We start from the raw sequence: 26,076 nt of genomic DNA, 5'->3' as shown, positions 1-26,076 counted from the left end.
TTATTATGTGATGCTTAATGTGTAATTTGAAAATTAATAATCAAGGCTGGAATAAAAAGAACCCTAGTTAGAATTGCCAAGGAAAGCAGATTCCCTGGGGATTGGCTTCCACTGAAATTGGTACAACTTGTGAATATTGTCACTTAATATTTCACAGACCTAGCCATTTGCCCAGAGCAGCAGGACTCACAAGTGGCTTACTTATGATGGAGATACTTTCTTCTTCCCAGATACTTCTCAGATACTCAGTACTTAAAATTCAAGCAGCCAGTTTTAAGATGACTTGAGAAGGAAGAAGCCCCCCTGGGAAAGCTGTTAGTGGCATGGGATAAGAAAGAAAGAACTATGACGTAAGGGGCTGGGCAGCGTCCTTGGGAGGAGTTAGGGAAGCTAGGTCACTTATATTTGAGAGCCCATCTGACAAAGCAGAGCCGCAGGTGGCTGGGCACCGCAGGGATGTACTTCAGGTGGGCTGCAGGAAGCCAGCAGCCTAGACATCTGGAGGCTGGAACCGGCCTTAAACTTCTGCAGGCTGCCAGCGGGGAACGCCACTCGCTGCTACTGTTCAGCGACCACAGGGTGTATTCCTGCGGGGACAACAGCTGGGGCCAGCTGGGCCAGAGGAGACAGCAGAGAACCAAACGGCCAGGTAACTATCAAGCTCCTGTGCGACAGGATGTGGGAGCCTCGGGTCGCTGGACCACGGGGCCAGGGAAGGGGACCAGGAATACCGGGTGGCTGGACCAGGGGTATCTAGAAGCTGGAGCCCTATTTTAAGCCACTTGCGTCAACTGGTCAACTGTTTCAATTTCCAGAGCTCTAGGGTTTGTATTTGTTTCAGTTTCTACTTCCTCTTCACTGAGAAACTGAAAGCAAAACAGAACCGCGCGAGTTCCTCTGGATAGAAAAAAGCCCTTCCTCTTTACCAAGCTAAGCCTGAGAGAACTTTCTGGGGAGGTCTGTCTTCCAAACCGAGTAGCTTCCAAGCCTCTAACTAGCTTAACGTACCTTGGGGCATTTTTTCCTCCTAAGTTAAAAAAAAAGTATAATAGCATTTTTGGGCGTTAAGGCTGATGTAGGAATGTACTAAAGAAGCCACCTGTAGGATCTGGAGAGATGGCTCAGTGGTTAGGAGTTCAGTTCCTAGCACGTATGCTGCAGTTTACAAACACCTATAATTCCAGGTCCAGAGGATCCGATGCCTCTATGGGGACCAACACACACATATGCGTGCGCGCGCACACTCACACACACACACACACACACATACACACACATAAAAATAATAAAATACTTTTCTAAAGAAGCCACCTGTCATCACACCAAAAGCAGCTCGAAGAACATTGCAGCTCCTCCTTGTTTTATTTTCTGCTTATGTATTTAATCCTTAGAGAAATCTTTTCATTTATAAATTATTATAATTGTATCTAAACAACAAGTTATATTTTTACCAAAACATTAATCTACTGGGGATTTTATATTTGATATTGATTCACTTGTAAGTATGGCTCAAACTAAAGTTCTAGTTTAGTTTTCTGGGTTTTTTTTGGGGGGGGAGGGGAGGTCACTTTATATGCTAAGCAAGCATTCTACCACTGGACTATTTTAAATTCCCATTGACTATATTTGATTATGTGTGTAGAAAATGAACACTATTCCTCTGACCCTTTTGATTCAGTTTCAGGAAGCTGTAAATTTAACTTAAAAAAATGAATAGGCAAAAACCAACATGGGATTTTATTAGTCTTTTTCCTAGAGAGTAATTTGTATGTATATAGGAATTCAAATTAAGTAAATGAAAAGAAGTGCTTAGATTCAGGAACTTGTGTACTGAATTTCACAAAAGAAAAGAGGTTGGATAATAAATTGTGGGGAACCATCTATGAAGTAATGATAGAGCCCTTCCAGACACGAATGGGCCCCGTTCAGTTTTGTTTTCCTAGACAGTGAACAGCAGTTTGCTCATATAGAAACTCAGGGTGGTCAAACCTTGCTAGCCAAGTTGTGTCCAGGTAGTCCATACAACACAACTGTCTTCTACACTTGTATAAACATATTGGGTTTGTTTCTTCATGGTGTTTACTAAGGACTTTAGACTTGATTTAACCAACATTGAAGGAGACAAATAATTTGTGTAACTCCTCCTCCTCCTTTTTCTACGAAGCTAATTACTACTTTCTTTAACTTTAGAGGTTTATACTCTTATGGGAGGTTTTCTTTTTTGTTTTTGTTTGTTTGTTTGTTTTGTTTTCCCGTTGTTGTTGTTTCTGTTTCCAAAGAACTGATTCAGGCACTGAATACTCTGCCAATTGATCTGGTGAGCTGTGGGAAGGAGCACTCGGTAGCTGTCTGCCACAAAGGAAAGGTCTTCGCATGGGGAGCTGGATCTGAAGGGCAGCTGGGGACTGGAGAATTTAAGGAAATAAGTTTTATGCCTACGTAAGTATTTCAATTCACTATTTTCCAATATTTTTAAGTGCTAGCTACTCAAATGCCAGGGCACAAAGATTACTAGTGTCCAGGGTTAAAATGTGGTGAGAAAAGTGGTCAGGAAATCATGTGTAGAATCATTTGAATAAATAGAGGGCCTTGAAGGAGAGAGTAAGGATGATAATATGCAATTCTTTTTATTTTTTTTAATTTATTTCTTATTTTTTATTTTTTTTTTGGTTTTTCAGGACAGGGTTTCTCTGTATAGCCTGTCCTGTCCTGGACCTCACTATGTAGACCTGGCTGGCCTTGAACTCAGAAGGCCGCCTGCCTCTGCTTCCCAAGTGCTGGGATTAAAGGCGTGCGCCACCACCGCCGGGCGATAATCTGTGATTCCTTAAGTCCTTATATTACTTATTGTAATGTTAGTATGTGAACCCATTTGGACTTCGACAGTAAAGAAATAAAGAAATAAAGAAATAACTATTTTAAGTACAGACCATCAAGATACCAAGGATTCAGAAAGAAATCTAGATTATCTTGTATCTGACTAAAGCAGAGTCTCTCACATTAACTTATTATGTATTTCCCAAACACTCAAGCTCCTATGTGGGAGATTATCCATTACCATTATGATGAAGAAAGTTAATGGAACATGCTATACTCTTCCACAGAAGCTTTAAAATACATAGGCCTTTGTTGAGACACAGACAGGAGAAGTTCAAGGTCATCCTCAGTTGCATAGTCAGAGGCCAACCAGACCTATATGAGACCCCCTTTTTACCCATTTCCCCTTAAAATTTCTAGGTCCCACAAACAAACAAAAAAACCCAACCTACACCAAAGAAAGACAACAGATGCTAGGTAATTGTAGCTGTGTGCCATGTTTGGAGGGAAGATATTAGATTAAGAAGTGCATAGCAGAGACTTGTGGTCCTTGTCATGCAGTCAGATGCCTTGTCATTTTGTGTTGCAAAGGTTAGATGAATGACATTCCCACTGTCCCCGAACACTACAGCCAGTGAAATTACAGACATGGGAGTGGCATTAGCAGGGTCATTGTGGGAAAGAGGACTTTCTTTCCTTTGCAAAGATATGGGAGGTGCAGAATAAGTGGGGAAACCCAATGCCACTGTCTTCAAAGAGGAACAGAGGTGGTCTCAGTTCTTGGAAGCTGGGAGTGAAACCCTTCCCCTAACTAGCAAAAATGATAAAAAGCAGGAAAGGAAAGAAAAATACAACTTGAGACTTTGAGATAGTGGTATTCCAAAAGCATAGAATAAAATTGTTCCCTGAGATCTGTTGTCTTATCCAAAATACTTTTAAATGTCTATAATTTCTTTGATAATACATCCTAAAGAAGGTTCAACAAATTTTTATGACTTTTTTATTATAGGAAAATAAACGCTCTGAATGACATAAAAATAATCCAAGTTTCCTGTGGACATTACCACTCTTTGGCATTATCAGAAGGTAAAGAATACTTTCAGGACCTCTGTCATTAAGAAATACTTTAACATAATGTTGTGGAGATTTTGATTAGGACTGCGTTGACTCTGTTAATCACTTTTGGTAGGATGATCATTTTCACAGTATTATTTCTGCCTTTCATGAGCTTGGGAGGGTTTTCTATTTTCTAATGTCTCCAAATCTCTTCACTCGGAGATTTCAGGTTTCCATGGTGGAGGTCTCTCACCTCCTTGCTTACCTTTGTTCCTAGATATTTATTTTCTTTGAGGCTATTGTGAATGGGTGTGTGTCCATCACTCCTTTCTCATACTGTTTTTTGATGGCCTTTAGAAAGGCTACTGATTTTCACGAGTCGATTTTCGTAAAATGTGATTTTGCAGAAATTAATGGTTCTTTCTAGAAGTTTTCTGATAGAGTATTTGGAGTCAGTTATGCCTAATATCATGTCATCTGAAAATAAGGATAATTTTACTTTTTCATTTTTATTTTTGACTCTTACATTTCCTCTTGTTGCATTCTGCTCCAGATAGTGCTTGGAGCACTATATTGAAAAAGAGAGGACAGTAGACAGCTTCTCCACCTTCCTGGTTTTAATGGGAGTGATTCAAGTTTTTCTCCCTTTAGAATAATGTTTCTCATATATTAATTTTAATTTAAAAACTAGTTTTATTAATTATTAATTTAAAATTAATCTTATTAATTATTAATTTCAGTTATGTTCCCTCTAGTCCTACTCTCTCTAGGACTTTTATTTTGAAAGTATGTTGGATTTTTCTCAAAGGCATTTGCATTTATAGAGATATTTGTCTTATCTTTAAGTCTATTTATATTAGTTGGAGACTTTCTATTATTGTTTCAATCTCATTTATTGTGAGTCTGTTTAGGGTGATAATTTCTTCTTGGTTCAATTTTGGTGGTTTGGATGAATCGAAAAATTTGTACAGTTCTTTTAGATTTTCCAACTTAATAGAGTACAAGTTTTCTTTAAAAAATAATTCCCTTGTAATATTCTCAATTTCTTTGGCATGTATTATAATATTTCAATATTAATTTCTGATTTGGTTAATTGGGACATGTCTTTCTTTTGGTTAATTGGGCTAAGGGTCTGTCAGTTTTGTTTATCTCACAAAGAGCCAGCACTTAGATTAGTTAATAGTATGGTTCTTTTTGCTCAGGATTGCTATGACTTTCCAAGGTTTTCTGTAGTTTCGTAATGAATTTTAGAATGTTTTGTTTTTTCTGTTTCTGTAAAGAATGCTGTGGAGATTTTGTTTGGAATTTTGTTGAATCTGTAAGTGGATTTTGATAAAACATTTCTTTTCACAATATTAATTCTGTCCGTCCATGTCCCCCGTGAGAGGGCTATCTACTGTCTTGTGTCTTCCTCAGTCTTTTTCTTCAGGGATTTAAAGTTTTCATCATAGACATGTTGGTTAGGTTTATTCCTAGATTTTTATTTTCATAGAGACAGTTGTGAGTGGGATCGTGTCAATGAGCTCTTTCTCAGCAAATTCATTGTTGTTACATAGGAAGGCTCCTGAGTTTTCTAAGTTCATCTTGTATCCCACTACTTTGCTGAAATTGTTTATCATTTGTAAAAGGCCTTTGGGTACAAATTTTGTGATCTTGTATGTATAACATCTTATCATCTGCAAATAAAATAATTTGACTTCTTTTTCTATTTGCATACCTTTAATTTTTTATTGTCTTATTGCTCTAGCTAATATTAGAGTACTAATACCTATATTGACAAAGAATGGGGATTGTGGGTAGCCCTGTCTCCTTCCTGATTTTAATATGATTGCTTTAGGCTTTTCTCCATTTAGGATAATGTTAGCCATAGATTTGTCATATTCAGTCATATTCAATAAATTATGTTGAGACATGTTCCCGCCAGTCCTCCTATCTCTAAAACTTCTTTTTAAGGTGTCTTTGTGAAATATAATTTTTTAAGGCTTTGTACTAATAATTTTCTTATTTATTTATTTATTTATTTATTTCACTGCAGATTTTATTCCTACCCTGCCCCCGTCATCCTCCAGCTGTTCCACATCCCATACCTTCTCCCCAGTCGATTGTCTCCATGAGGATGTCACCACCCCCCAACCCTCCACTCAGTAAAACCTCTAAACTCTCTGGGGTCTCCAGCCTCTTAAGGGTTAGGTGTGTCTTCTCTGACTGAACCCAGACTTAGAAGTCCTCTGTTGTATATGTGTTGGGGGTCTCATATCAGCTAGTGTATGCTGTCTGGTTGGTGGTCCAGTGTTTGAAAGATCTCAGGGGTTCATGTTAATTGAGACTGCTGGTCCTCCTACAAGGTTGCCCTCTTCCTCAGCTTCTTCCAGCCTTTCCCCTAATTTAACCACAGGGGTCAGCAGCTTCGGTCCATTGGGTGGGTGCAAATATCTGCATCTGACTCTTTCTGCTGCTTATTGGGTCTTTCGGAGGGCAGTCATGATAGGCCCCTTTTTGTGAGCACTCCATAGCCTCAGTAATAGTATCAGGCCTTGGGACCTCCCCTTGAGCTGTATCCTACTTTCAACCTGTCGCTGGACCTTTTTTTCCTTAGGCTCCTCTCCTTTTCCATCCCTGTAGCTCTTTCAGACAGGAACAATTATGGGTCAGAGTTTTAACTGTGGGATGGCAAACCCCTCCCTCACTTGATGCCCTGTCTTTCTGCTGGAGGTGGGCTCTATAAGTTCCCTCTCCCTACTGTTGGGCATTTCCTCTAAGGTTCCTCCCTTTGAGTCCTGAGAGCTTGTCATCTCCCAGGTCTCTGGTGCCTTCTGGAGGGTCCCCACAACCTCCTACCTACCGAGGTTGCCTGGTTCCATTCTTTTTTGTGACCCTTAGGGATTCAGCCTTTTTCCCTCACCTAACACCAGATCAGGTTTCCCCCTTTCCCCCCATCCACCCATCCACTTTCCCTCCCAGGTCCCTCCTCCCTCCCCACTGGTGATTGCTTTCTTCTCCCTCCCAAGTGGGAGTGAGGTCTTCTCACTTTGGCCCTTCAGCTTGTTGACTTTTTTTGAGATCTATGGAATGTATCTTAGGTATTCTGCAGTTGGGTTTTTTTGTTGTTGGTGGTGGTGGTTTTTTTGTTTTTTGTTTTGTTTTGGGTTTTGTTTTTTTGGCTAATATCCATTTATTAGTGAGTACATACCATGCATATCTTTTTGGATCTGAGTTACCTCACCTAGGATGATATTTTCTAGTTCCATCCATTTGCCTGTAAAACTCAGGATGCCCTTGTTCGCAATAGCTGAGTAGTATTCCATTGTGTAAATGAACCACATTTTCTGTATTTATTCTTCTGTTATGGGACATCTGGGTTGTTTCCAGCTTCTGGCTATTACAAACAAGGCCACTATAAACATTGTGAACATGTGCCCTGTGGCATGGTGGGGCATCTTTTGGGTATATGCCCAAGAATTGGTATTGCTGGGTCTTCAGGTAGATCTGTTTCCAATTTTCTGAGGAAACTCCAGATTGATTTTCAGAATGGTTGTACCAGTTTGCAATCCCACCAGAAATGGAGGAGAGTTCCTCTTTCTCCCCATCCTTGCCAACATGTGTTGTCTCCTGAAGTTTTGATCTTAGCCACTCTGATTGGTGGAATCTCAGGGTCATTTTGATTTGCATTTCTCTGATCACTAATGACTTTGAACATTTCTTTATGTGCTTCTCAGCCATTCAAGATTCTTCTATTATGAATTCTTGGTTTAGCTCTATACCCATTTTTTTTTTTTGATTGGATTGTTTGGTTTCTTGGTGATAAGCTTCTTGAGTTCTTTATATATTTTGGATATTAGCCCTCTTTTGGATGTGGGGTTAGTGAAGGTTTTTTTTTTTTTTTTTTTTTTTTTTTTCCCAACCTGGAGGTTGCCAATTTCTCTTATTGACTATGTCTTTTGCCTTACAGAAGCTTTCATGTGGTCTCATTTATCAATCCTTGACCTTACAGCATGAGCCATTGGAGTTCTGTTTAGGAAATTTTCCCCTGTGCCAATGAGTTCAAGGCTCTTCCCCACTTTCTCTTCTATTAGATTCAGTGTATCTGGTTCTATGTTGATGTTCTTGATCCACTTGGACTTGATCTTTGTGCAAGGTGACAAATATGGGTCTATTTTCATTTTTCTACATATAGGCAGCCAGTTAGACCAGCACCATTTACTGAAAATGTTTTGTTTTTTTTCCATTGTATATATTTTTGGCATCCTTGTCAAAGATCAAATGTCCCTAAGTGTGTGATTTTATTTCTGGATCTTCAATTCTATTTCATTGGTCAATATGTCTGCTCTGTACCAATACCATGCAGTTTTTATCACTATTGTTCTGTAGTAAAGCTTGAGGTCAGGGATGGTGATTCCCCAGCTGTTCTTTTATTGTTAAGAATTGTTTTAACTATTCTGGATTTTTTTCCTTTTGAAATGAATTTGAGAATTAATTTTTCCATGTCTTTGAAGAACTATGTTGGGATTTTGATGGAGAGTACATTGAATCTGTAGATTGCCTTTGGTAGGATGGCCATTTTTACTATACTAATTCTGCCAATCCACAAGCATGGGAGATCTTTCCATTTTCTGAGGTCTTCAATTTCTTTATTGAGAGATTTGAAGTTATTGTATACAGGTCTTTCACTTCTTTGGTTAGAGCTAACCCAAGATATTTTATATTATTTGTGGCTATTGTGAAGGTAGCTGTTTCTCTGATTTCTTCTTCAGCCTGTTAATCATTTGTATAAAGGAAGGCTACTGATTTATTTGAGTTAATTTTATATCCAGCCACTTTGCTGAAGTTGTTTATCAGCTGGAGAAGTTTGTTGGTAGAATTTTTGCATATGTATACTATCATATCATCTTATGTATACTATCATATCATCTGCAGATAGTGATACCTTTATTTCTTCTTTGCTAATTTGTATCCCCTTGATCTATTTTTGTTGTCTTATTGTTCTAGCTAGCACTTTGAATACTATATTGAATAGATATGGGGAGAGTGGGCATCCTTATCTTGTCTCCAATTTTAGTAGGATTGCTTCAAGTATGTCTCCATTTAATTTGATATTGGCTGTTGGTTTTCTGTAAATTGCTTTTATTATGTTTAGGTATGGGCCATGAATTCCTGATCTCTCCAATACTATTAACATGAAGGGGTGTTGCATTTTGTCAAATGCTTTTTCTGCATCTAAGGAGATGATTATGTGATTTTTTTCTTTGAGTCTGTTTATGCAGTGGATTACATTAATGGATTTTTGTATATTGAACCAACCTTTCATCCCTGGGATGAAGCCTACTTGATTGCGGTGGATGATGGTTTTGATGTGTTTTTGGATTCAGTTTGCAAGAATTTTATTGAGTATTTTTACATCGATATTCATAAGTGAGATTGATCTGAAGTTCTCTTTTTTGTATGGTTTAGGTATCAGAGTATCAGAGTAATTGTGGCTTCATAGAATGAATTAGGTAGTGCTTCTTCTGTTTCTATTTTATGGAGTAGTTTGAGAAATATTGGTATCAGGTCTTCTTTGAAGGTCTGGTAGAATTCTGCACTAAATCCATCTGGCCCTGGATTTTTTTTTTTTTTTTGGTTGGGAGGTTTTTAATGACTTCTATTTCCTTGTACCATATGGGCCTTTTTAGATAGTTTACCTGCTCTTTTTTAAATTTTGGTATGTAGTATCTGTCCAGAAAACCATCCATTTCATCTAGATTTCCAGTTTTGTTGAGTATAGGCTTTTATAGTAGGAGCTGATGATTTTTTGAATTTCTTCCATTTCTGTTGTTATATCTCTTTTTTCATTTCTGAGTTTGTTAATTTGGATACTGCCTCTGGGCACTTTAGTTAGTTTGGCTAGAGGTTTATCTATCTTGTTGTTTCTCTCATGGAACCAGCTTTTAGTTTTGTTGATTCTTTGTATTGTTCTCTTTGTTTCTATTTGGTTGATTTCAGCCCTGTGTTGACTATTTCTTGCCTGTTGCGGCCCATTTGGGGTCCAAAATGTCGCAGACCTGACCACTCTGTCAGTGTTGGAACCGGCACTACCAAAAGCCTTGAGGCTTTAGAACCTGCATTGGCCCAGGCTGCTCTAATCTGCAGGTTAGGGTTCAGCAAGAGAGAGAGTGAGGATGGACCCGAAGAATGGAGACCAGACAAAGCGTGATTCAATCCCGTTTATTCTTCAGTCTCTCTTCTTCTCTCCAAGTCCCTAGTTCCTGGTCCAAGTCCCAAGTCTCAAGTTTCTAGTCCCTAGTTCCAGCTGTAATAAGTCTCAAATTCCAGTTCCAAGTTGCTAGTCTCTAGTCTCAAGTCTCAAGTACTCTTCTAAGTACAAGTGTCTAATCCTCTGTTGTCTGTCTCAGTCTCAAGTGCCTACTCCAAGTGCCTGTCTTCTGTCTGCCTCTCCCTTTTATATGTCTCACTTCTAAGTTACGCCCTTAGGTCTTATCTCTAAATCACACCTTTAATTCACGCCCTTAAGTCTCACACACCCAAGGGAAAATCCTGGTTATCTAAAACAAGATGTTATCAGAGTGTGCTCAGCTGTTATAGGCTGTTGTAAACAAGTCTCTTGTCAGGGTATATGGCTCAAGATGGCTGCAAGGATGATAGCTGCCTACTGTTGGCTCCCTACACCTGCCTTCTACTCCTCTTGAGTGAGTTTACTTCTTTTTATTCTAGACTTCTCAGGTGTGCTGTTAAGTTGTTAGGGTAAGATCTCTCCAGCTTCTTTACCAGGGCACTTAGCACATAAATTTTCCTCTTATCACTGTTTTCATTGTGTCACATAAGTTTGGGTATGATATGTCCACATTTTCATTAAATTTCAGAAAAGTCTTTAATTTCTTATTTTTTAGTTTCTGACCAAGTTATCATTGAATAGAGAGTTGTTCAGTTTCCACCTGTATGTGGGCTTTCCATTGATCTGATAGGATGCATGGGATTATTTCAATCTTCTTGTATCAATTAAGGCTTGTTTTGTGACCAATTATATGGTTGATTTTGAAGAAGGCACCATGAGGTGCTAAGAAGGTGTATTCTTTCATTTTAGAGTAAAATGTTCTGTAGATACCTGTTAAATCCATTTGGTTTGTTAATTTCACTGTGTCTCTGTTTAGTTTCTGTTTCAATGTCCTGTTCATTGGTGAGTGGGGTATTGAAGTCCCCCACTATTATTGTGTGGGGTTCCATGTGTATTTTGAACTTTAGTAAAGTTTCTTTTATGAATGTGGGTGCCCTTGCATTTGGATTCAGAATTAAGACTTTCTCTTGGTGGATTTTCCTATTGATGAATATGAAGTGTTCTTCTTCATCATGCTTGGTAATTTTTTGTTGAAAATCTATCTTATTGGATATTAGGATGGCAACTCCAGCTTGTTTGGGGGGACCATTTGCTTGGAAGACCTTTTCCCATCCTTTTACTCTGAGATAGTGTCTGTCTTTGTCATTTTTAAAAAATATTTATTTATTTAATATATGTATGTGAATCCACTGTCATTGTTTTCAGACACACAAGAAGAGGGTATCAGATTCTACTACAGATGGTTGTGAACCACCATGTGGTTACTGGGAATTGAGCTCAGAACCTCTGGAAGAGCATCAGTGCTCTTAAGCACTGAGCCATCTCTCCAGCCCCTCTGTCTTTGTTATTGAGGTGTGTTTATTGTATGAAGCAAAATGCTGGATCTTGTCTGCCCATCCAATCTGTTGCTTATGTCTTTTTATAGGTGAGTTGAGTCCATTGATATTGAGAGATATTAAAGACAGATGACTTCATATGTTTGTTTTTGTAGGTGGCTTTGTGTGCTTGTGCTTTTTTTTTTTTTTTTTTTTTTTTTTTTTTTTTTTTTTTTTTGCTTTCTTGTGAGATGCTTAATATCTTGTCTTTTCTTTAGTCTAGGTACCTTCCTTGTGTTGGAGTTTTCCTTCTATGATTCTCTGTAGGGCTAGATTGGTAGATAGATACTGTCTGAATTTGGTTTTGTCCTGAAATATATTGTATTCTCTATCTATGTTGATTGAGAGTTTCTCTGGACATAGTAGCCTAGGCTGGCATTTGTGTTCTCTTAGAGTCTGCATGACCTCTGACCAGTATCTTCTGGCTTTCATAGTCTTTGTTGAGAAGTCTGGTATAATTCTGATAGGTCTACCTTTGTATGTTACTTGGCCCTTTTCTCTTGTAGCTTTTAATATGCTTTCTTTGTTCTGTGGGTTTAGTGTTTTAATTGTTATGTGATACGAAGATTTTCTTTTCTGGTCTCATTTATTTGATGTTCTATAGGCTTCTTGTACCTTTATGGCCATCTTTTTCTTTAGGTTGAGGAAGTTTTCTTCTACGATTTTGTTGAAGACATTTTCAGGTCTGTTGATTTTGGTCTTTTCATTGTGTCCTGAATTTTCTGGAAGCTTTGGGTTAGGACTTTTTACGTTTTGAATTTTGTTTTAAAATTGTGTCAATCTCTTCTATGGTATTTTCTAAACCTGAGATTTTCTTTTTTATCTCCTGTATTCTGTTGGTGATACTTACATCCATAATTTCTGACTTCTTTCCTAAACTTTCCATTTTCAGGTTTGCCTCCATTTGTGGTTTTTTTTATTGTTTCTACATCCACTTTTAGGTCTTGGACTGCTTTATTCAATTCCTTCACCTTTTAGATTGCATTTTCCTATATTTCTTTAAGGGATTTATTTGTTTTCTCTTTAAGGCCTTCTACCTGTTTACCTGTGTTTTCCTGTATTTCTTTCAGTGAGTTATTTATATCCTCCTTAAAGGACTCTATTATCTTCATGAGATAGGATTTTAGGTCAGCTTCCAGGTTGTGAGGTGTGTTGGTGTATTCAAGGCTTGCTGTGGTGGGAGAACTAGGTTCTGATGATGCCCACGTATATTGGCTTCTGTTGCTTATGGTCTTGCACTTGCCTCTATCCATCTGGTTATCCCTGGTGTTTGCTGGTCTGGGTGACTGTCTGTAGTCTGCCTCTTTTGTCCCTGGGTTGCTTCAGGTTTTCTGGTAGGCCTGCAGTCCTGGCTGTAGCAGACCACCTATGGGGCCGTCCAACTAGGGGCTCTTCAGAGGGGCAGAGAAGCTTCTTATCTGTTGTGCTGGCTGCAGTAGATCTCCTGGGAGGCCTTCAAACTGTTGGGTCTTCAGAGGAGCAGTCAAGCTGTTGTCCTGCGTGAAGATGTTCTCCAGAGAACCTATGGAGTGTGGTTTCTGTTTCCCTGTGTGTAGCAGAACTCCAGGGAGGCTTTCAATCTGTTGGGTCAGTTGTCCTGCATGCCACAGAGCCCCCCAGGAGGTCTTCAGACTGTGGTGTCTGTTGCCCAGTTTCTTCGTGTCCAGAGGAGCTTCTGGGATACCTTCAAGCTGTAGTGTCATCAGGGGAGCAGACAAGCTTGTGATCAACTCAGTTGCCCTGAGTGCAGCAGATCTCCTGGGATGCCTCAGGCTGTGGTGTCAATTGCCTGACTGCTCTGAGTGTAGCCGATCTTCTGGGATGGCTCAGGATATGGTTTCAACTGCTCTGAGTGCAGTGGATCCTCTGTGATGGGTCAGGATATGGTGTCTTCATTGGAACAGACCAGCTAGGAGTCTGCCCCAGCAGAAAGGACATGGCAGAAGGGTCAGAAGAGAAGTGGTATTTGAGGGGCGGGGATTTTGGTGGACAATGGGTCCTGAGTCCACTGGGGCTCCTAGCGGGCAGTTCTAAGACTTTGGGGGTTGGGAGAGGTTCTTAACAACTACTCTGAGTGGAGAGGATCCTCTAGGGTGGGTCAGGATATGGTATCTTCATGGGAGGAGACCAGCTAAGAGACTGCCCCAGCAGAAAGATCCAGGAGGAAGGGGTGGAAGGCAAGTGGTACTCTGGGGGCAGGGGTTTTGGTGGGTGATGAGTTCCGGTGGGCAGCTCTGGAATTAGGGTGGAAAGGTGTTCTTACCAACTGCTCTGAGTACAGAGCATCCTCTAGGATGGTGTCTTCACAGGAGCAGACCAGCCAGGAGTTTGCCCCAGCAAAAAGGACTGGGTGGAAGGGCTCTCTAGAACTTTTGATGAGGGAGCATATTGGATTAAATCAAAGGCTTTTTCTGTATCTATTGAGATGATGATGTGATTTTTTTTCTCTTAAGCCTACTTATATTATTTATTAATAATTGATTATATATTTTGATCCAACCTTGTATTTTTAAAATAGAGCCAGCTTTGATAATCTTTTGACTGCATAGTTCGAAAGCATTTTATTGAGCATTTTTGAATTTATGTTCATAAAGGATATTGGCCTGTAGTTTAAGTTTATTTGTTGTGTTCTTTACGTTGGTCTAGACTGGCATTAGCTTCATAAAGGAGTTTGGAAGTGGTTTTTTGTTGTTGTTGTTGTTGTTGTTTCTTCCTTTTTGAATGTTTTAAGAAGTATTGGTTGTATATCTTCTCTAAAAGTGTGGAAGAATTTTGCTGTGAATTCTTCTGGGCCTGGTATTGTTTTAGTTGGTAGGGCTTTTATTACAATTTCCATTTCCTTATCTGTTACGGGTTTCTTTAGGTTGTTGGTCACTTCTTGAATTAACTTTGTTGGTTTGGATGAATCATGAAATTTATCCACTTCTTTTAGGTTTTCTAACTTAATGGGGTACAAGTTTTTCAAGTATTCTCTTATAATATTCTTAATTTTTGGTATGTATTATAATGTTTGTATGTTAGTTTTTAATTCTATTCATTCGGAATGTGTCTTTATTTTTTTGTTTTGATTTGTTGGGTCAACACTGTGTTAATCTTTTTATATTTTCAAAGAGCCTACTCTAAGAACTCTGTATTTTTTTGTTTGTTTCCGTTCATCAATTTCTGTACTGATTTTTATTAGTGCTTGCTGTCTATTAGATTTGGGATTGGTTTGTTCTTGTTTTTGCAAATCCTTCAGTTGCATCATGAAGTCATTTATTTGTAATCTTTATCGTTTTTAATGCAGGAGCTTAGAGCTGTATATTTTCCTCTAAGCCTCACATTTTAATGTGGCCCAGAGGTTGTGTGTATTTGTTTTTATTTTAATTTATTTCCAGAAATTTAAAAATTATTTTCTTGATTTATTCTTTGACCATTCGTCACCAACGAATGAGCTGTTTAATCTCAGTGAATTTGTATGTTGATAGAGATTTGTTTGCTGACAATTTTTTTATGTCATTATGATCAGGTAGGATTCTGAGTTATTTGGATTTTTCTGAATTTGTTTAATTTTTTGTGTGTGTCCCAGTATGTGTATATTTTAGAGGAACTTCCATGGACTGCTCAGTAGAATGTATATTCTTTGGCATTTCAGTGAAAGTTCTGAGGATATCTGTTAGGTTCTCCAGATGGCCAATCTATTGGAGAAAGTAAGGTTATCTAAAATTATTTAAGTTGGTGTTAATCTGTCTTTAATTCCAGCTCTATAGTTGCTATGAAGTTGTGTACACTAGAGTTTAACTTAAAATTGTCTTTTCCCCCTTCTATGCATATTCCTATCTATGCATATTCCTATCTTCAGTCTTCCTGTATTCTTTGTAGGTCTGATTTTGTAGACACAAACTCTTTTAACATGTCTCTATCATGAAAGGTTTTCTTTCTGCTTTATATATGGCTGATATTTTCACTGGGTCCAGACGTATAGCTTTGCACTATAGTTGTTTTAGGAGTTTTATATAGTTTTATATAGTTGTTATAGGTTGTTTTTGCACTATAGTGTTTTAGGAGTTAGTGCCGGGCGGTGGTGGCGCACGCCTTTAATCCTAGCACTTGGGAGGCAGAGGCAGGTGGATTTCTGAGTTCGAGGCCAGCCTGGTCTACAGAGTGAGTTCCAGGACAGCCAGGGCTACACAGAGAAACCCTGTCTTGGAAAAAAAAAAAGGAGTTAGATACATTGCTTCAAGCTCTTCTGGCTTTCAAAGTTTCTATTGAAAAACCAGTTGTTATTATGATGGGTTGTCCTGTATGTTTGTTTGTTTTTTTCCTCTCACAACTTGCAATACATCTTCCTTCTTTACATTTTAATGCTTTAACTATTGTATGCCATAACTAATTTTTTTCTGACCTTGTCTATGGTATTTTGTATGTTTCTTATATCTTTCTAGGTATACTTTTCTTTAGTTGGAGGTTGTTTCTTCTGTGATCCTGCTCAGGTTCTGGCCTATAATGCTCATCTGGGACTTGACCCCTTTATCTGTGTCTGAGCTCCAAGCTTTGGTCTCTCACGCTTTTCCATAATTTGTCCATGTCCTGCACGAGACATGTGTCTTCCTTTCCTGTTTTTAAAAATATGTTTTACATTCTTTGCTTGTACTGTCTAATTCTACTTTTTATCCTTGATATTCCATCTTTTACTTGATCAGTTTATTTGGAAACCTTCCTTAGAGGATTCTAAGGGCATATTGGCATATTGATATTTTTAGAATTCAATTTTCATTTCAGCTTGAATTCTCATCAATATTTTTTCTTTTTATTAAATTTGGATCTCAAATTTTGTATTTTCTTTGTCATTTCACTCGTTTGCTTTTATTGAGCATCAATAAGACATTTATTCTCCAAATTCACTAAATAGTGTCCCTTTTAAAAACACTCTTTGAATTCTTTGGTGACACTTATGGTTGTTCATTTAAAGTTTGTGCCTCAGTGTCCATCTAGATAATTTTTACTGAGGAATGTTTCTATAGCACTGGTTGATTTGGGTGTGTACATACTGTCTTGATCTTTCAGATTGTTTTTGCATGATGATAAGGGAATTTGGACTTTTTTGTTGGCTGTTTCTGATGTGGTTGCAACAGAAAGTGAGGCTGGGCTCTAGTACAGGATGTGTGTACTGGAGAATGGATCTATCCTAATCTTTATGGGGTGATCAGAGTCAGGAAGGGTCATGCAGGTGGGTTACCTGTGTCTTTCCATAGCATGGTCCAGCTAGAAGGTCCTTATTAGAAAGGAGCCTGTTATCTGGTGAGTAGAGGGACTGAGGGATATAGCTGCAGGGTGACCTGAGTTGGGAACTGCACTTAATTTTTTTTTAAAGATAACTTTGGCCACTCTTGACAGAAAAGACTGTTCAAAGCAAGGGAGACATGCAGGACACTAATTTGGGACTACTATAAAGTGGTAACAATTAAGAAATAAGGAAGGATTGAACTGTGCATAGTTTTGGCAGTGGGGAGGGAGAATGGGGATTTAAGATTTTCTAGCTTGAAGCATATAGAAAACACAAGTCAGGGACAACTCCAATTATCTGGTGGCAGAAAAGGTGTAAGAACACAGTTGCCTTTACAAGGGAGAAGAATGGACATTGTTTTGAAGGGGATCTTGAATATGCCTTGCCTTTTGTCCAAAATTTTTCATCATATTTTCTTTTTATTTTGGTTTTATTTTTAGAAGGTTTGTAGTAGTAAGTCCAGTACAAAAAATAGGAGAATCATGCATTTGCAACTTTAGGATATTATAGTAATAACTTTAGCCAAGCATAAAAAGACAAATACTACCTAAGTCACCAACACATAAAATCAAATAACACTGGACCCATAGAAACAGAATAGAAGAACATGCAAGTAGTGGGAAGGGAGAAATATTCAAAGGCTATAAACCGAAGTATAGGATGAATGAGGTCTGGAAACCATTGTCCCATGATGTGAATATTATTAATAATAATACATTGTGTACTTGATATTTACTATGAGAGTAGGGTTTTGCTTTGTTTCACTTTCCTGTTTGCTTATTTTCTTAGACTTGGCCATTGAGCCCAAGGTCTTACTTAGTCTAAGCATACTCTAGAGCTACAGCCCCAGCCCTACAAGTAGAATTTGGAAAAATAGAACAAAACAATAAAACTGCCTGTTTGAGGCAATTTATTTAGCTAATTTTGACATTTATTTTACAGTGTATATGTATATTAGAACATTACTTCAATATTTCAAATATGTATACGTTTCCTTTGTCAATGATACCTCTGTAAAACCAGTGTGTGTGTGTGTGTGTGTGTGTGTGTGTGTGTGTGTGTGTAATTGAGGTGATAGATTTTACTGTTTTGGGAATCCAGTAGGTATACAGTTCTTACGTGTTCTTTGTTTTTATAGATGGCCATGTGTTTTCATGGGGAAGTAACAGTCAAGGACAACTGGGCCTGGGGAAGAATTTCTGTTCCCAAGCTATCCCACAGAAGGTGAAATCTCTAGAGGGAATCCCACTGGCTCAGGTGGCTGCAGGTGGCACACACAGTTTTGCTCTGTCTCTCACGGGGACTTCATTTGGCTGGGGGAGCAACAGATCTGGGCAGCTGGCTCTCAGTGGGAACACAATTAAAGGTAAGAAAAATAGTTTTATGCTTATAACAAGTTGTTATTCCTTTGTAGCTGTAAGAGTGGCCTGCCACAGCGTACATGTACATCACAGTGGTTCCCAAACTCACTCTGGCATTACCTGGAAAGCTGTATCAGCTTCTGGAATAATATCATAAAATTTAGCAACTTAAAACAATGATTTTTTTCTTTTTTTTTTTTTTTTTTTTAATGTAGAGTCAGAGGAGTCTGTTACTCAATCTCAGCCAGCAGGGTTGCCTTGTTTCCTGAAGGTTCTGAATGAGAATCCCCATTTTCTCATCTATTCTAACTCCTATATAGGACTCTAGCATTGATAGGACATTTCCTGTTTCTTCAAACCCCGTGGTGTCGGATTAAATCTTTTTAAAATCATGCTATGGTCACGATGGCTTCTTTTGCCTCTAGCTTCCTTAGTTAAAGGAATAACATTGGGTCCACCTGTATCATTTAGACTAATTTCTCTATTTTAATGTCAACTGGTTAGAGTTTTAAAATTCTACTGGTTTCCTTGTTGGCTGTCTGCCAGGTAATGTATCATGTTTACAAGCTCTGGCCTTGGGATATAAACCATTTGTCTACCACAGGATGCCTTTAAAGTTCTTGATGCCCATTCAGAATTTGTCTCCAAGAACTTCATTCTTTTCTGTTCATTCTTTGCATTTTGGTTCAGATATTTCAGCACCTACTATGTGCCAGTACTGTGAGGAGCACTTACATCTTATTTAATCTCTTATGGTAGGTTCTCTAGTTCTCGGTGTCACTAATACGTACATTCTGGCACCTGCCCTGCATCAGAAATGAATACAAACTATGAAAACATAATTGGTATTAAAGCTTGGGACTGAAGCTGTTCTAGAAGGTTAGAGGTTTCCAGAAATAAATATTAGAGTGCATGTTTTTCCCATCAAAACACAATTTTTCTTTTTAATACTTCTGCATATTCACTTTTAAAATTAGGTTGAGTCATAAGTCAGAAATGTAGAGATTATAAAAGTTATAAAAATATGAAGATAAGAAATTCTGAAGCTGTCTCCCACACACACTCTAAAACCTCACTTTGTAGCCTAAGCTGCTCTCAAATTTACAAACCTGTCTTTCAGTCTTTTTCCCATATTCGAGAAAGTCTTCTTTCTTTCAACAGAACAAATCTACAAGCCTCATTCAATTGGTGCTCTGAAGAATCTGAGTGTGGTTTATATTAGCTGTGGTTATGAGCACACTGCAGTGCTTACTGAGGTAATTCCAAATGTGCTTCTCCTTTTTAGATATCAGAGAATTATTAAAAACATGTATATGTTGTTTATTATTGAAAGCAAGTGATCTTACTCAGTCCAGGTTACTGTAACAAAACCCCACTGACTGTGCAGCTTAGAGACACCAGAGGTATGGCTTCTCATAGCTCTAGAGCCTGGGACATCCGAGAGGTGCCTCCATGTTTACAAGTAATGATGGGTAACTTTCTGATTCCCCGCTGATAGTTTTGTTTGGTTCTCCCACAGTAGAAGGAGTCAGGGTGTTCTGCTTGAGTTTTCTTTTATAAAGAAAATAACTCCATTTATGAAGGCTTTGCCCTTGTGACTTGATCATCTAACAAAGGTCTGATTCCATTTCCTAATAGCAGTATATTAGAAATTGGGTTTTGTTTTAAAGATTTATTTTGTGGATAGAAGTGTGTTTATGCATGTGTGTCTGAGCATCATGGAAATCAGAAGAGGGGCCAGATCCTATGGAACTGTCATTACAGAGCTGTCAGGCTCCTTATGGGTGTTAGGAACAGACCTTAGACCATCTGTTGGAGCAACAAGTGTTCCTAACTGCTCTGCCGTCCCTGGAGGGGATATAACAACCCCAGGAGTTAGGGTTTGCATAAACAAATTTTAAAAGAACATAAATGCTCAGAGATGACACAAAATGAACTTCAATATCTAAACCTACCTATATCTAAAGTGAAAAACTGAACTAAATATAAACCAGTAGATGTTTCAAGATACTGTAATAGAAGCTAATGCAACAGCTAATCTCTTAGGCAGTTATTCGTTGGCAGTGTAGAGCTACAAAAAAAATTTGTTTTATAATTTTTAATAACCCACCCCACAGACCAGAACACAGTTTGTTACATTCCTTGATTGGTATAATGACAGCCAGTTTTGTTAGTTTTTTTCTTCTGCCTCTTATCCTGGCTGTACAATGTATTTGAATGGGATGGATTCTTCCCATCATCATAAGAAATAGACTTGAGAACGGTTTCTATAATTCAGATGTCTGTCTAAAAACTGAAACCTGCAGGACCAAGTAGTATATCAAGGGTAGAACGTTTGCCTGGGTGTTAGAATTGATTCTCGGCACTAAAAAAAAAAAAAATAATGTATCAAATAATTTTTAAAATTTATTATTATTAACTACAATAATTTTCAACAAATAAAGTGCAGTACCGTAGGATGCTAGATAAGTGCTGCACCACTGCACTGCGTTTCTGGTCCACCAGATTATTTTAATTTTTAATTTTATTATTTTTATTACTTGTTTTAAAACCATGACTTAAATTAGGAAACCTCAATTGTTTGAATTATATTAATCATTTGTTTGAATTATATTAATCTTAGTTGTCAAGAGAAAGGTAGACGTGTGTGTGTGTTTCTGTGTCTGTGCATGTATGCATGCACTTGTGAAGACTAGAGGATAGTATTTTTTGGTATCTTGGTATTGTACCCCAGGAGCTAGCCACCTTGTTTTTTGAGGCAGGGTCTCTCTCATTTGCCTGGAGCTCATTGTCAACCCACAATCCAGGGAGCCTAAGGATCCTTTATTTTAATATTGCTGGCACTGGGATTACAAGTGCACATTGCAATGCCTTGCTTCTTATGTGAGTGCCTTGCTTTTGATATGAATGCAGGGCATTGAATTCAACTCCCCATGCTTATGTGACCAACATTTCACTAAGTTATTCCCCCCAATCTCCTAGATTTTTTTTAAATAAAGAATCACCATTAAAAACTCTTTTTATATTTTAAAATCATTTTTTAAGAAGATATATTTACTTTTATTGTATATGCATTGGTGTTTTGCCTGCATGTATGTCTGTATGAGGGTATCAGATCCCCTCGAACTGGAGTCGCAGACAGTTATGAGCTGCCATGTGGGTGTTGGGAATGGAACCCCAGATCTCTGGAAGAGCAGCCAGTGCTCTTAGCTTTGAGTCATCTTTCCAGCCCCTAAGAATCATCTTTTGAGGAGAAAGTATTTTCAGGAAATGCCCAAATAAATAAAGCAGCAAAGCCAATACTTAAATGTTAGTGTTAGAGTATAAGCAGTTAAGTTGTCATTGATTCTGCCAGCAAACACCTATTAAGTATCTAGTTCTTATGCCCCAGGGTGGGAAAGGAGGGTACTTGCTCCGAGGCAAATGGGAAGGGGTATAAAAGGAAGAACTCTATGAGTAGGGACTGGGATGAAAATAAAATAATTAATAACAACAATAAAAAGTAGTTGTTCTTTTCATTGCCTTATTGGAACACAACTCACAAAATTATAGATATGCCTGGTGTATATATAGTATATATGTGGAAAAGGTATCTTTCTCTTCCTTAAATAATAGAAAGGGAAAGAGAGAGGGATAGGAATTGGGTAAGGGAGAGGGAGAGGGAGGAGAAGAAGAAGGAGAAGGAGAGAGAAGGAGAAGGAGAAGGAGAGAGAAGGAGGAGAGAGAAGAAGGAAGAAGAAAAGGAAGAGGAGGAGGAGAATTATGAGAATATTTAAGATATGCTCAGCATTTTAAATTTTCAAAAACATTTATTTTATTATTTTTAACTCTATCTCTATCCTCCCCACCCCGTGTGTGTGTGTGTGTGTGTGTGTGCACACGCACGCACGTGTGTACATAAGTATAAGAGGATTCGGTTTCCCTGGAGCTGGAGTTACAGGTGGTGGTAAGCTACCTGATATGGATGATGAAATCAAACTGTGGGCCTGGAGAGATGGTTCAGTGGTTAAGAGCATTGACTGCTCTTCCAGAGGTCCTGAGTTCAATTCCCAGCAACCACATGGTGGCTCACAACCATCCGTAATGGGATCCAATGCCCTCTTCTGGTGTGTCTGAAGACAGCAACAGTGTACTTATACATAAACTAAATAAATCTAATTAAAAAAAAAAAAAAAGAAATCAAACTGTGGTTCCCGGCAAAGCAGTACATGCTCTTAAATGCTGAGCCATCTTCCTGGCCCCTCTCTTAGAAAATTTAAACATGTAATACATTCTTAACATATTCAAAGTACACCGTTTTAAAGGAAATTCCATAAATAAATTTATAAATATTTTTGGAATAGTAATATAAATATTTTTGAATAAGTTATGGAAATTTATAAATATATAATAGATGTAATTTTAACTTAAATGTTTAGATACAGAAATATTCAAAATGCCCTCATAATTAGGTTATCTAAAACCCTGAATATATGCTAACAGTCATCATGTTCTGCATGCATGAGGTTAAGTCTCATAAACTTATATTAAAATATACATAAATAAATAATTTTAGAATATATTTATGGAAATTTATAAATCAAGGCATAAAAGATACAACAATTTTACATATCACTTTCATGCTAACATTTTGTGATAGTTATCTTTTAAAACATGAAATTAATCTGATTTCTTATTTCTTAAACAGGATGGACAAGTGTTTACATTTGGAGGCAATAGCTCTGGAAAGCTACAGCACAGGAGTGGGAGAAGCAGCCCACAACTCATAAAAGGGATTGACGGCTGTGTTTCACAGATAGAGTGTGGAAGGTATCAGGCCTTTTTAAAAGTTTGAATAGACAGTATTATGCTTATTACTTAGAAACCCCAAAACACATGGTTATGCTTTTAATAAAGATTCTGTCTTTGAAATTTTATTTCTTTAAGATACCTTTTAATTTAAATTTTTCATTTCTATTAATAACTATGTAACAAATAATTATTAGAAGCTTATGACGTATAGACTACCTTACTCTGAGTAGAAGGTAGGAGAGAATTAAACAGCAAAGGTGGGGTTGTTTGCCTGGTTAAGTTGATGAGACTAATTAATTTCATGTACTCAGGACATAATGATGATTAGCATATATTCAGGGCTTTAGATAACCTAATTCTGAGGGCATTTTGAGTATGTATGTATGTATGTATGTATGTATCTAACCCATTGCATTAAAAATGAGAGTCTTTCACTTAGAACACATAGAATAGAATATGGGACCCAGAAATAAATTTACACACATAGGGCTATATAGTATTTGATTGGGGAAAAAACCAAAACAGATCCCTCCCTATTCAACAAATGGTGCTAGCAAAACTGGATATCCACCTGAATAAAAGTAAAACAAGATTCATAGCTCTCATTCTGCAAAAATTAACTCAAAGTTAGCCGGGAAGATGCTCTATGATTCAAGTGCTTTCAGCACAAGCAGGAGAACCAGAGGTCACATCCCCAGGACCCATGTCAATGGCAGTGGATGTGGCAGTCCACCTGTAATTCCAGCCTTGGAAGTTAAAAAGCAGGGCCTTGTGCAAGAGGCTAGTCATGTCTGCAGTCTTTGGCTGGGTTCATTAATAGACCTTACCTTAGTGATGAAGGGATAAAAGCGCTGGAAGAAGGTTCTTGCCCAGGGACCCAACAGTCTCACACATACATTTGCCCACACTTGTGTATGCATACCTGCATGCACAGGCACCATACATGCCCAGACACCACACCCACATGGCCATCATACATACACAGATACTTGAAAAAAAAACAAAAAAACAAAAAAACAAACCAACTCAAGTGGATTAAAACCTTAATTTGAAAGCCAAAGCCCTGAGAATGCTAGAGGGAGACAAGAGGAAAATCCTTCAAGATGTAGGCAGGCATAGCAGAACTTTCTGTAGGAATCTAGGGGAATAAGGATAGCTCTAAGAATTAACAGTTGAATTGAATGGAATTTAAAGGCTTAAACAAAGCAAGGAAATCTATCAGTAGAGTTAACAGACAGCCTTCAATGGGAGAAAATCCTTGCCAGGTACTTCAAACAGAAGGTTAAAATCTAGAACATATAAACAAACCCAAACTGCTAAATAGACAGGCCACGAATTGGGCAGAAGGGTGTCACAATAAGCACTATGCATAACTATGAACACTTTTAGGTATGTTTTAACATCTCTAGCCTTCAGGGGAATGCATATGGAAACTAATTTGAGATTCCACCTCACTCAGCCTCACCCATGTCAGACCAGCTGTCACCAGGAAAAAAGCCAAAGGAATCCTGGTGAGGGAGAGAAAAAGCCAGTCAGTGCTGTTGGGGCTGTAAAATGGTACAGTTACCATGGAAATCAGGAGAGAGATTCCTCAAGCTATTAAAAGTAGAGCTACCATTTGACTCAGCTCCGGGGCATACACCCAAAGGACTGAGATATCTTACCACAGAGACACTTACATACTATTCACAAAAGCCAGAAAATAGAATCAGCCTAGGTGTCTCTTGATAGATGGATAGGTCATGAAAACGTGATATACATATACAATGGAATTTTCTTCAGCTATCAAGAAAAAAAGGAATATAAAGTTTCCAGGAAAATGAATAAATCTAGAGATTACTATTTAAGAGAGATGACTCAGACTCAGAAAGAAGAATGTACTGTTTCATGGAGAGCTTAGCTTTTACTGTTTGTATGTACATGTGTGGGTGGGAGCGTGATGGGTCATAAAACTATAAAGGGGACCAAAAGGAAGAAAAGTAGACAATATGAAGAAGGCAGGCAATGGAACACTTGTGACATGAAACAGCAAGGATGCCACAGGGGTGGAAGGATAAAGGAGCAGGGACACAGAGACATATGAGCAGATATAGCAGAGGGGACCAATAAAAACAAGCATTGTGATGAAGCCTGATATTTTATATGCTGTAGGAGGAGCTATGGTGGGAGGAGTGAGGAGAAGAAGAGAAGGAGGAGGAGGAGGAGGAGGAGGAGGAGGAGGAGGAGGAGGAGGAGGAGGAGGAGGAGGAGAAAGAGGAGGGGCTAGGAGAGAGAACAGGAGAGAGAGGGGGGAAGATGGAGGTGGATGTGCGCATGTCTCTAGCACTCTAAGGTGGTTAGTATATCTTGGTTGGGCATTGGGTTACACCTCTGATTGTGTGAGCATCTTGTTATTGAGCATTACCAAATATATAAAGCCTTTGGATTATCTAAGCATTAGAGTCTCATTCCTACCAGGCCCATGTGGATGGCAGAATGGTCTGGGCTCAGCCAAGCATTGTGGAGACAGCGTGGGAGATTGGCAGAGCCATCTGCCATGCTGGCGTCTCGTGGGTGGTAGGGCTGGTGTCTCTGACTGCCTGAGAGGACAGCCCAAACTGAGCAGTGGCGAGAAGCTGCAGCCGCTCCTGGCCGCAGGCCTAGGCTAGTCGGGAACCTGGTGGCTGATTAAGAAAAGCCAGATTGGATGCTGCCAATTTAAATATCTCCTGCAACAGTATGCTGTTTTTTAAAATTAAGAATAAATAAAATAAATAAAAAACTGATGGAGTGCTTGCCTAACACTCAGTGGTCCTCATATAGATCCTCATATAGATCTCTAGAACTATATATACTGGGTGTGGTACCAGTGTTCCCAGCTGTAGTGATGGTGGTGGTGGTGGTGGTGGTGGTGAGATATATCTCTAATCCCAGCACTAAGGAAGTCAAGGCAAAAGGATCAAAAAGTCAAGGTTATACGTGGCTACATGGAGAGATAGATGGTGGCAAGCCTGGTCTATATGAGATTCTGTGTCAACACAAAACCAAAAAAGGATCATGAGAGAAACCATAGTAAATCCCCATGACTAATAGTATCTTTAC

General features: G+C 38.4%; 1 protein-coding gene across 5 annotated transcripts in view; it reads left to right on the top strand.

Moving 5' to 3' along the window:
- Positions 1-216: 216 nt before the first annotated feature.
- Herc6 (HECT and RLD domain containing E3 ubiquitin protein ligase family member 6) overlaps positions 217-26,076 on the top strand; it is a 76,006-nt gene continuing 50,146 nt past the window's right edge. For 2 of the 5 annotated variants that reach the window (XM_076932148.1, XM_034499392.2), the window contains exons 1-6: positions 219-649; positions 2,280-2,439; positions 3,827-3,903; positions 17,982-18,209; positions 19,366-19,460; positions 22,892-23,013. In XM_076932148.1, the coding sequence (XP_076788263.1) occupies positions 457-649; positions 2,280-2,439; positions 3,827-3,903; positions 17,982-18,209; positions 19,366-19,460; positions 22,892-23,013 (875 nt within the window). In that variant the 5' untranslated portion in view covers positions 219-456. Of the gene's footprint in view, positions 650-2,279; positions 2,440-3,826; positions 3,904-17,981; positions 18,210-19,365; positions 19,461-22,891; positions 23,014-26,076 lie in introns of all 5 variants that reach the window. The other 3 variants (XM_076932147.1, XM_076932149.1, XM_076932150.1) reach the window with 3 other exon arrangements.

The sequence above is a fragment of the Arvicanthis niloticus genome, chromosome 4 (genome assembly GCF_011762505.2).
Source record: "Arvicanthis niloticus isolate mArvNil1 chromosome 4, mArvNil1.pat.X, whole genome shotgun sequence".
NCBI classification, from domain to species: domain Eukaryota; kingdom Metazoa; phylum Chordata; class Mammalia; order Rodentia; family Muridae; genus Arvicanthis; species Arvicanthis niloticus.
This window is presented reverse-complemented; position numbering and strand designations above follow the sequence as displayed.